A 12,132-nucleotide genomic window follows, 5' to 3' on the forward strand; every position below is an offset into this window, starting at 1 on the left:
CTGCATAGCAAAACAGAGCAAACAGGCAACCTACAAAATGGGAGAAAATATTCATAAACTCTAAATCTGACAAAGGACTAATACCCAGAATCTACAAAGAATGCAAACAAACCAACAAGAAAAAAGCCTCTGTCTGGGGAAAGGGGGGCACACCTCATCAACAAGGGTACCTGCACAATGAATATTTGTATACCTAACACTTAACTGTACCCCACAACTTTAAAATTAAAAAATAAATACTAAAAAAATAAAAAACAAAAAATTGGGCAAATGACATAAAAAGATACCTCTCAAAAGAAGATATGCAAATTGCCAAAAAACATATGGAAAAATGCTCAACACCATTCATTATCAGGGAAATGCAGATTAAAACCACAATGAGCTATGTTCTCATACCAGTCAGAATGACCATTATTTAAAAACTCAAAAAACAATAGATGTTAGCATAGATGGAGCGCAAAGGGAACACTTATACACTATTGGTGGGAGTGTAAATTAGTACAACCTCTATGGGAAGCAGTACGGAGATTACTCAAAGAGCTAAAAGCAGATGTACCATTTGATCCAGCAGTCCCACTACTAGATATCTACGTTAAGGAACAGAGGTCGTTATATAAGAAATCTATGTTATATATTCAAATAGATATATAACTATAGATAGCTAGTGGGCTATTATATATTCATTGCAGCATCATTCACAATTGCAAAGATGAGGAATCAGCCTAAATGCCCATCAACCAATCAGTGGATAATGAAACTGTGATATAGATACACCATGGAATACTACACAGCCACAGAAAGGAATGAAATCATGTCCTTTGCAGCCACATGGATGGAACTGGAGATCATCATCCTAAGTAAACTAACTCAGAAACAGGAAACCAAACATTGCATGTTCTCACTCATGTGGGAGCTAAGTGGTCACAAAGATGGCTATAATAGACACTGGGGATACCAATGAGGGGATAGCAGGGAAGGGAGTTAGTGTTCAGAAACAACCTACAGAGCACAACATTTACTATCTGGGGAATAGGCCACCTGAGACCCAATCCCCACCACTATACAACATGACCATGTAACGAACACGCACGTGAAATAAATAAAGAGTTGATAATAACAGAGTCACTAAGCCCATAGGTAAGAAATATTAAACCTGTTTAGCTATTATTTTAGGTTTCCATTAATTTCTCACTAACCTACATTGATTTTTATGCTGTTTCTTATAAAGCAGTGTATTTCTAATTTTTATTTCTAATTCTAACCTATAAATTAGATTCTAACTAGAGGCAAAGTTTACATTGATCATTTAAAAAATAAATCCAGACAATTTAGAATTCTTTTTAAATTAACCAATAAACTATGATCCATTGATTCTTTTGTGAGTTCTTGTAGAGAATAGAAGATATATCAGTACATCAGTAAGATCTTTTTTTTAATCACCAGGAAACAAGATACCTAAGTCTTTTTCAGAAATCTTTTTTCTTTCCCATAGAGGCAACACACCTTAAAAATGAAGGTTAATAAGCAATTAATGGCACAGACTTAACTAAATATTACAAACATGATAGTATAATATCTTGGTAAATATAAGAATTTTGAGAGCCATAAAATTAAAGACTTTGATATGTGTGAGATCAATAGACATGACTTATCACTATTTAATATGAGCTTTAATTTTTAAATGCCATGTTCCAATGAAAAAGTATATTGCACAGGAAAACTGAAATTTCAATAAAGAATCAAGACAAAAGAAACAAACTTTATATTAAAGTACCTTTAAGAGGTTGTACTTACGCAGCAACCTCCTCTTTTGACAATCCTTTGAAATTCACCTCCAGATAATGATCTATGTCATCTTTTTCTTTGATCAATTGAGACCTAAATGAAATGGAAAGAAATAATAAAGCACTGCCTTATCAAGTTGAAAAGCTACCAACCACATAAAATGCCACCAGGAGAACAGAAATATTCAGGGTATAATACCATATATAATAAATGCTGTGCAGTAGCTATACAGTTAGGTTGTTGATTGATAATCTCAAATGTTTAACTTCCCTGAGTGGGAAAAAAGATAAGGAAGAATATTAAACCCAGTGTGTAAACAAATAAAACACCAACACATTGAAGTAATTCACATTTTTAAATAAATGGAGTTTTCTCCTCAAAGTTTATAAGGTCTTTCATTTTTCTCATATTTTTAACAGCATAACTTTCTAACCACTGAAGTCATATACAGAATCTTGAACCAAGAACACTTGGTTGGTACAAATGTGTAAAATTTGTTTGTTCTAAAACATTACTAGATTTTTCCCTGAAATGCTGTTTGCATAGTTTTTTCAGTCACACATAAAACTCAAATTATTATGGGTTCAAGGTGCAAAATGCTTTTAAGAAGACTTTATTGAGAAATATATTATATTTGTAGAGTGTTCATTTTTTTACACACCCTTGCACCTTTAAAAATACTTTTAAAGATATTTAAAAATATTAACCTCTTATAACCATGGGAATATAGAAGTAAACAAATATCTATATTTTATTCAAAAGCTATTAAAATGTTTAGACAAACTTTGTCTTACCTTGTTATGATAAAAATATTTTTCTTCACAAAAATAAATACAAGAAAAAGCTTTCTTTAAAATTCATCTTATCTTAAGAGTATGAGATTGGGCTATATTTTTACTCACCTTAAAAACAAACTGTAATCTCAATCATTAAAAAGATGGAAAGAATAAGCTTTTTCAGATTTTGTACATATTTTACATTATTCAAAAGTAAAATGAAAACTAAGAACACACATATGTGAATGATGTATCTCTTGGCAGATTTCTCAGCTATAAAGGAAGAAATTTTGATTTACTATTTTTAAAGAATTTTTATGTTAGTTTAGCTGAATGTATTTATTTTGGTCCAGTAGCTTTGGTCTTTCCCAGAAATAAAAATGAGACATGAGAACAAAGAAGTCTCATAATACTTTGATCATTATGCCTTGCAGGAATTGAAAAGTATGCATATAAAGAAAATAATCAAACCTACATATGCAAACTAATTACGTGAATAACCTGTGTATTACTAAAAGTCAATAAAACTTCAAATGGCAATTTCAAAGTAGCACAAGCTCAGTTAATATTGATAATTATGATAAAATGCATCGAGTTCTGTCCTGCATTTTCTCAGTGACAACTTCAGTAGCTCAGTCGCCATTCACTGCAGCAGCAGTTTGATGATGCATTTTCAAGCCTCTGCATCATTTCAGAAGCTAATTCATGTCTGCCAATCTACCCTAGAAATAAGACTCTACCTTCCTTCTTCCAAAACAGAAGTCAGCACTCAAGACCTGTGGATTAAAAGTCACACACCCTTCATTCCCAACGCTTCTGCTTTCTGTTCTGTGCATGCATTTAAAAAGGAAACTTATTGGCGTGGTGGCTCACGCCTGTAATCCCAGCACTTCGGGAGGTGGAGCCAAGAGAACTGCCTGAGTCCAGGGGCTTGAGAACAGCCTGGGCAACTCGGCGAGATCTCGACTCTAAAATGAATTAAAAAATTTGCCAAGAGTGGTGGTGCACACCTGTGCTTCCAGCTACTTGCAAGGCTAAGGCAGAAAGATCACCTGAGCTCAGCAGATCAAGGTTGTGGTGGCAGTGAGTGCACCACTGCACTCCAGCCTGGGCAACAGAGTGAGACTCTTACTCATAAACAAACAAACAAACAAACAGGAAGCCTATCTCCAAAACTCTAGTGGAACCATACTACAACTGTAATAGGAAATAAAACGATCAAATGAGCACTAGCTTGATTAATAAACATATTTGTAGTATTTGTAGGAGGTTCATCAATCTTTTTGAAACAGCAAACTTGAATATGCTCAACATAACAGTATATTCTTCTCTTTCAATTATTTTATTTTCTGAGATATGTTATTGACATTTCTTACTACAGGAAATTCATTAGGTAGGAAAAGAAGTGAAAACCAGGGGCACCTACCTGGGAATAGTCGTGGGGGAGCATGGCAGCTTCTGTCTGGCTAAGGCTGTAAGCTTTGGGCGTGTCATGGGCAGTGGGGGCAGGGTGGTCATTTTGGACTGAAAAAAAATAGCAGAAGTGATATTTTAAAGCACAAATCTTTCCAAGGATCGTTTATGATGTTATAAAAGAGTTACAGTCTGTCATCTTAACTAAGAACACTTCTATACCTAGAGCTATAGATTCATTATCCAGGAATGATACTCAGTGAGTGGATTCTGCAGATTGCTTCTCTCAATGTTTTCTTCTGTCCTCTGCCTTTTGGTCAACTTTTGACTTATCTGTATCTCCACCACAACGTGGATAAGGAGATGATCTGATAAATGCATTGATGACTCAATCAGTAGCTTTGGTGAGAGTTTTAAGGGACATGATTGCAGTTAAAGAATGGAGACTTTTTGGAGAGCTATGGATTTCAAATGTTTATACTTTGCTTTTCTGTTATAACCAGTAATTGAAACTTGCTCATACTTTGCTGTTTTCTAAAAGCCTTATCACTCACAAATAAAGGTTTTCCCTTGTAAGTGATAGATTCAAAGAGGACTCTCAACAAGACTGCAGTTCTGAGAAAGCACACAGCTATAACAATATAATGAATCACTGCAAAATGTACTGGTTTTTAAAAAAGTCACTTGAAACAACTTCATCACTCAAACTTTACATGGGTCAGGAATCGGGACAGGGTATGATGATATGGCTTTTCTCTGCTCCATGATGACTGAGGCCTTGGCTGGAATGACTTATAAGCTGGAATAACCCAATGATAGAGGACAGAAATCATCTGTAAGTGTCTTCACTCATATATCTGGTAGTTGATACTAATTATTAGCTGAGACTCAACTGGGGCTGTCTGCTGAAACACGTACATGTGATCTCCTCATGTGGCTTGGGCTTCCTCATAGCATGGTTACCTCAGCCTTCTTATGTAGTAATTCAGGGCTCCAGAGGCAAGTATCCCAAAGAAAAGCCAGGTGGAAGCGGTATCCTTTTTAAGAGTCTACCATAGACAATCATACAGCATAACTTCTGCTATGATAACAAGCCTGCTCAGATTCAAGGCAAGTGAACATAGAACCATCTATTGATGAGAGAGTGTCAAGGTTACAATTTAAGAAGAAAATATGGAAGGGGAGATACTGTTGCTTTGTGTGTGTGTGTGTGGAAAAAATGCAATGTGCCACAATGAAAGCAAAATCAAGTTATCCAAACCTTATCCCAAAGAGTAAGAAGTCTGGACATGATGTCTGTGGACTAGGAATAGAAAAATTGCCACATATTGCAAAGGCTCTCAGATGCAAAAGAACCCATACTTCTGTTAATTAGAGAGGCATCCAAAAGGCCAGAGGCTCCTCATCCCTCCCTACTATGTTCACCAGGTCTGATCTCTACCCTTAGCCTCACCAAACAGCTGGAAGGCTTGTTCTAGGTTTTAATTCTCTTATCTCCAGCATTTGCTACCTGTGTGACTTAGGGTAAGTCCCAATAAATCTGGGCCTTGAAGATATTCAGCAAATATTTAGTGAGCTATTACTTGGTGCCAGGCACCCTATTCTAGGTGCTCAAGATGCAGCAGTGAAGAAAAAGACAAAAATCTCTGATCTCACAGAATTTACATTATAGAGGTAAATTTTGGAAAGACAATGCATAAATAAGCAAAATATATAGATCATTAGATGATGATAAGATTCTAGAGTGAAACATAAGCAGGGAACTAGAAACTACCCAGATGCTGACCAGTGGAGAAGGAATAAATAAGACTAGAAGATGAGGTTCAAGAAGATAATGAGAAATTTTTGTGGTGTTCTAATAACCTAGGGTCTTGAAAGTTACCATAAAAACAGGCTTTTACTCTAACTGAGATAAGAATTCACTGGAGAACCATGGAACATATAGGTGACCCAATCTCTCATTCATCTTGAAAGCATCACTCTGACTTTTGAGGTTAGACTGCAGGAAGAGGAAGGGCAGACAGCAGAGAGGCCAGCTCTGGATGAGAGAAGGTGGTAGTTTAGGTAGACGTGGAGGTGGGAGGATGGTCAGACCTGAGATAGAGCCATATGAGACATAATATTTCTCTAGGGTTACAAAGCCATGGCAGGGGTTGGAGTAGGAAAGCACTAAGATTGGAGAGAAAATCTTTTGCAATTCAGTGCAGAAATGCCAGCTGTGTATTCCTGAAAATGATTTTTACCTGACCTAAACATATTTTTGTACATAATTAAAGAAAATTGGAATGCAGATCAGTGGTTTATTTTTTATATAATAGAATCTGAATATTATCCAGTTTATCAAGATGTGATGTGATCCATGAAACATCATTCCCACTTATTTTTCTACAATTATAGCTTTAAGGAGCACAGTCTAAACAGCAAATGTTAGTCTTTCCCTACAGAAAACACATTAGAAACATATATTACACTTCACAACTTGGTAATAAAATGAAAATTATTTTTAATTAAAAAATCTATTTTTCTGAAGATAGACATGTGGGACCTCATCAAACTAACGAGCTACTGCAAAGCAAAAGAAACCATCAAGAAAGCAGGGAGACAACCCACAGAATGGGAAAAAATATTTACCAACTGTATATCTGACAATGGCCTAACATCTAGGATCTATACGGAACTCAAACACACCGAAAGGAAAAAAACAAACAGCTCCCTTAAAAAGTGTGCAAAAGACATGAATAGATACTTCTCAGAAGAAGATATACAGACAGCGAAGAGACACATGAAAAAGTGCTCAGCCTCACTCATCATCAGAGAAATGCAAATCAAAACCTCAAAAAAATTGAGATACCATCTAACCACAGTAAGAAGGGCCCTCATTAATAAAACAAACAACAACAGATGCTGGCGAGGATGTGGAGAAAAAGGAACGCTCCTACACTGCTGGTGGGAATGCAAACTAGTGCAACCTCTTTGGAAGACAGTGTGGTGATTTCTGAAAGAACTAGAAATTGACCTTCCATATGACCCAGCAATTCCCCTATTGGGAATATACCCGGAGGAACTCAGATCATTCTACAAAAAGGATATCTGCACATGTATGTTTGCTGGGGCTCTATTCACAATAGCAAAAACATGGAAACAACCATGTTGCCCATCGAAGCTGGACTGGATAAACAAATGTGGTATATATACACAATGGAATATTATGCAGCCATAAAGAAGGACAAATACATGGACTTCGCAGCAACTTGGATGGATTTGGAGTCGATCATACTCAGTGATCTATCACAGAAACCAAGAACAGAGTACCATATGTTCTCACTCATAAGCGGACCCTGAATAATTATAATACTATAAGAAAGCGTTTGGCAATAATGGGAAACTGTCAGGGGAGGCGGGATTGGCAGTTGAGGGAAACTGCTAGGGGAGGGAGGGGCATACCTCATCAACAAGGGTAGCTGCATAATCAATGCTTGTATACCTAACCCTGAATTGTACCCCATATCTTTATAATAATTTTAAAAATCTATTTTTCTGATTAGATGTTATATGTATTTGTTGAGTTACTTGGATAAGCAGAACTTACTAAATGGGAACATCACACAGAACATATGATAAGAAGTTATGACCAGCATAGGGTTAAACTCCATGTACCAGTTTGAGGGCATGCCAAAGTTTTCCCAAATCTACCTCCCATAAGCTTACTCCAGAGAAACTGAGAAGACTTTGTTCTATGGAGTTCCAGAGTCTTCCAATGTGACAGTAAACATCTGGGCCATCTCAGTTCTTTTTTTTTTTCTATCTGTTGTTTGTTTTATTAATGATGGCCATTCTTACTGGAGTTAGGTGGTATCTCACTGTGGTCTTGATTTGCATTTCTCCCATGATAAGTGAAGCTGAGTTGTTCTTAATCCTGACCTGTCTAGCCCTAGCGGATTCTGAAAGTGAGAGAAGAAAAACCACTACACTTGCCTCCTCGGTTGGGACATTCTATCTCCTGTGAATTAAGACCATTCTAAGAGCCCCTCTTTGCTTACCAAGGCATAATGCGATGGGCATTGGGGCACTGAATAATCTCTGTATAATTGCAGGAGTCTTTGAAGGGCTCAACAAGGATCTTCACCATGAGGAACAGCACTTGCAACTTCCTCAAATGCTAGGAAGATCCAGCTACTTTTAGACAGAAAGAGCAGAAACTGATCTAGCAAACATATTCCATGGAGGTGCTTATCACCGAGTACCCCACAAAAGTTGGCCTTCCCGTGTATACATAAAATTTACCCTTTTTGATGTTTACTTGAGTTAGATGATTTTTGTTAGAAAATACAAGCATCCAATGAAATCAAATGCAAATGACATACATGGAGAGGGATATGTCTTCTTTGTCACACAGATCAACTGCGATATTCTTTTCTTTCAGATTCTGAGTCAACGTTTCCTACTATTAAAGTTTCAGCTGCCAGTTCCTTCATTTTGCTCTTCTCTGATCTGAGAACATTAGCAGCAGGAGCACCTTTACTCTTAAATTTAGTTTAATGTAAGTATTGCAAGCCCTGCTGGCAAGCCTCAAGGCACAAACTCTGAATGAGGGGTGGTCAGAGCGGAATGATAAAGTAGAAAAGTAGTTATTAACTGCATGTTGGAAAAAATATCCTCCACCAATCTATGCTGGAGAGTTTAAGCCCAGAGTTAGGGTGGAAGTTGAACAGGCTCTCTCCTTGCTTCCAGACCCTACATCCTACCTTGCCTATGTATGTTGAGAAAGGGGTTTTTTATGGTTGTTGTTCTTTGTTTTCTTTTGTTTGTTTTCCTCATAATCAATACCTGACCATAAAGGGTATTTTATTTTCACAGTAGATAATGTGTAATCTGAATTTTATGACACACATAATATTTGGAATACACCAAATATCTAAGGAGATCCTGCAACAAATTAATTTCTTATCTAAGTAATCACCATCTTTTTTTAACACCTTGTAAGTTCAGTCTTATTTATGTGGAATTTTCTTGAAGAAGGAAGTAGCTGTATTCTAGCTTATAGAGGCAACGGGAGGTGGGGGGAGGAAAAAGTGGGAACAAAATGCAGGCATGTTTGGGAGCCTGTCATTTCAAGTTTAAATTATACTTATAGGATAAAGAAAGCTTTTTGTTCTCCTTGTTAATGTGAATTGCATCATTTTCCTGGTGTGGTCAGGTAGCGTTCCCAGCTCCTAGGTGAGTCCCAGCTCCAACCTAGACTCAACAATAAGGGATGAGATGTTCTGGGAAGACTGACCTAGGTCTGTAGCAGGAACAGTACAAACAACATTAGCTATGGCACTTCCTCAGGGTTCTCCTCGTTCAATATCACAGATGAAAACTCACAAGATGGGTGTGGCTGCAGGAAGAGAAATTACTTAGGTTCAGGTGAGTAAAGGAGAAGGAGAGGAAAAGGTACCTCTTGGACTGGGACCAAAACAAGCTTAGCCCCAGGAGCCCAGGCTGAAGCCGTCTGTTAGGAGGACCCAGAGGCGGCTCTCCCAGTGCCAGCAAGTGGGCAGTGCTACATGTGGGATCACGGGTGCTGAGACAAAGATCAAAAGGCCGCCTGAAGCCATTCCCCTGTTGGTATTCAGAGGAGATTTGGTGCATTCTTTGATCTGCTGGTTGGCTCTTGTATCACAGTTATAGTCTCTAAGTTTGGCCCCCACATGCAAAGACAAGTGAGAATGGAGAAACACAGGATGAAAGGTTTGAGAGTGCTAGGTCAGGCTGAATGTGTCCCATGGTGTGCGTTTAAATTTCTGGCCCCCAAGTAAAATTCTTCAAAGAGTAACCCTCCTGCCCTCTATCCCCAGAGATGCCTTCATCAAGAAACACAAAGGAGGAAGGCCTACCACTATGTAGACGGAGGCTACTTAGGGAGTGACTATGTCTGAGGTTGACCAGTGTCTCCAGGGTTCAGTATCTTTGGGGTAAAAACGGAGATGAGAGAAATAAAGCCAATGAACCACAGTAAGCAGATTTATTATATAACATCAAGAGAGTTCAAAATAAATGTGATTTTCCTAAAAACATTCAACAAGAATGAAAACTTCTATTACCACCACAAGCTCTTCCACTATGAAAGTTTAAAGAAAACCACAGAAGAAATGTCACCAATTATGTTCCTTTAAAAAGCAAAAAATAATTCACATAAGTTTAAAGAGTCATTATATAGTGTTTGTCCCTTACAGCATTCTTTTTAGAGACTTTTAGCATTCTATGGTGAGTAATTAGATAGGTTGCTAATTGAAATAAATAGAAATCATGTATTTCTTACCAACTGACATTTATTGATGGTTGAATCACAATAAAGCAGGAAAGTGTTTGAAGGCACATTTCACTTGACTTACATTTGCAGATGGCTGCTGAAGGTCTCCCTAGGCTTATAGACTTCAGCCTGAAAATCAGAGAGCAAAGAATAATGGTAAAGAAGAGAAAAAAAAAAGTTTAAAACCAGTCAACAGAACACCTCTTCTCCCTGCCCCTAGTCAAGGAATAAGATTCATTCAAACAACAAATACTAAGTTTAGATGAACTGAGTGAAATGACAAAACATCTACAAATATAGAGACGAGGATCTCACTGTGTTGCCCAGGATGGTCTCAAACTCTGGCCTCAGTCTCCCAAAGTGCCAGGGTTACTGGCATGAACCACTGTGCCCGGCCCAGTTCCCACCTACTTCTTAACAGGACTAATAGATTTATTCCCACGCTAATTTTCCCCTGTCCTCAGAAGAACAGGTGCACTGGGATCAAGAAGAGTGCTTTTCTTTGCCCCTCCTTTCATTCCTTTCTTAAGGTGAATGGCGGGCCTAGACTCAGGACGCCTGAGAAGAAATGACTGTGGAAGGTCTGTAGGGATAAGGGAACAGACTGCCTGGAAGAACAGCTCGCCCCTGCAAGGAGCTGAGAAAGTCCTGTCGCCAGCCTCTCTCCAGCCATCACGAACCTCGGTGGACTGGCCCTGGGGAGCAACTCCAGCTTCCTGTTTCGCCGAAGTGAGTCGCCCACCGGTAGCAGGTGCTGGCGCCGCGCTGCCCCCTCCTCCCGCGTTGGTTCGGCTGCCTGGCACCGCCGGGGCGAACAGAGAGGACGCCGAGAGCGTCTCCAGGGAAACAAGGGGGCGGGGGCTTTGGGGGCGGGGTTATGCTAAACAGGGGCTCGCGATTGGCGCAGCCCCTAAACTGTTCTGGGAGTAAGGGCAGAACCTGGTGGGGGTGGAGCTTCTAACGGCTAGGCGGGGCTTCCAGACCGAGCTGCTTTTCAAGCCGGTCAGCTTTCAGAAGTTAAACCAGTTTGGAAATGAGTTCGCATAACCCAACGGCTTCGAATTCGCCACTTTGATTTCCTTCACGGCACTGCATTCTCAATATTATGCAACATTCTTATTTTTGTCCACAGGATTGATGGAAAAACGCTGAGCTTGTCATTTATGATCCCCGTGACTTGATGCCGCTTGATCCATCTAGCTAAGTCATTCCTTCTCCTCTTCCTCAGCCTCTGTGGCAGTCAGAACCCACACAAATACCTTTTCCAATTCTGTCGCCAGAAAGATAATTCAGTTTTGGGTTGTGGCCTACTAAATACTCAAGGTCTCTGTATAGTATGTCCCTTTAAAAAAATGTTTTTTTACCTGAAACTCGGGATTTTATATTTACACTAATTAAATGTTATCTTGTTCATCTCTGCCCATCATTCCATCTCTTTTCTCACATATGAACGCAAGGAAGTGAGTCTCCTTGTTCATTTCCCTATTCACCTACAAGGCAAGCGAGTGAGTATTGTTGCTTATTACTTCTCAAATACAGATGCCTACTTTCACGCGCATTTATTCATTGCCTAATATCAAAATACTGCTCACGCAAGTCATTCTATTAGCCATAAATCGATTCTATTTGGAGTATAAGCATAACAACTATAATCACCCTTTCATTCCAACATCTAATTTGCTGCAACAAATTACTAAATTATGTCCACCAAGTCAGTTTACCTTACACATTCAAATGATCACCATGACTACCTGTAACTGTGCTCCACCCCATTCCCTGCTACTGTAAGCCTCGTTCTAGTTTCATGAATTCATCTCGCAGTTTTCAGCGTCATCTTAACACAATTCCACTATGACCTGTGTG

General features: G+C 38.7%; 1 protein-coding gene across 2 annotated transcripts in view; it reads right to left on the reverse strand.

Annotated features, from left to right (window-relative positions):
• The window catches only part of TTC29 (tetratricopeptide repeat domain 29), a 265,274-nt gene extending 254,149 nt beyond the window's left edge, over positions 1–11,125 (reverse strand). For both annotated transcript variants that reach the window (XM_021716824.1, XM_008066516.2), the window contains exons 1-4: positions 10,950–11,125; positions 10,352–10,398; positions 3,988–4,085; positions 1,795–1,878 (exon numbers count right to left, since the gene is read on the reverse strand). In XM_021716824.1, the coding sequence (XP_021572499.1) occupies positions 1,795–1,878; positions 3,988–4,079 (176 nt within the window). In that variant the 5' untranslated portion in view covers positions 4,080–4,085; positions 10,352–10,398; positions 10,950–11,125. The remainder of the gene's footprint in view (positions 1–1,794; positions 1,879–3,987; positions 4,086–10,351; positions 10,399–10,949) is intronic.
• Between the last annotated feature and the right edge of the window lie 1,007 nt (positions 11,126–12,132).

The sequence above is a fragment of the Carlito syrichta genome, unplaced genomic scaffold (assembly GCF_000164805.1).
Source record: "Carlito syrichta isolate Samal-C Ts95f unplaced genomic scaffold, Tarsius_syrichta-2.0.1 Scaffold308977, whole genome shotgun sequence".
Taxonomy (NCBI): Eukaryota; Metazoa; Chordata; class Mammalia; order Primates; family Tarsiidae; genus Carlito; species Carlito syrichta.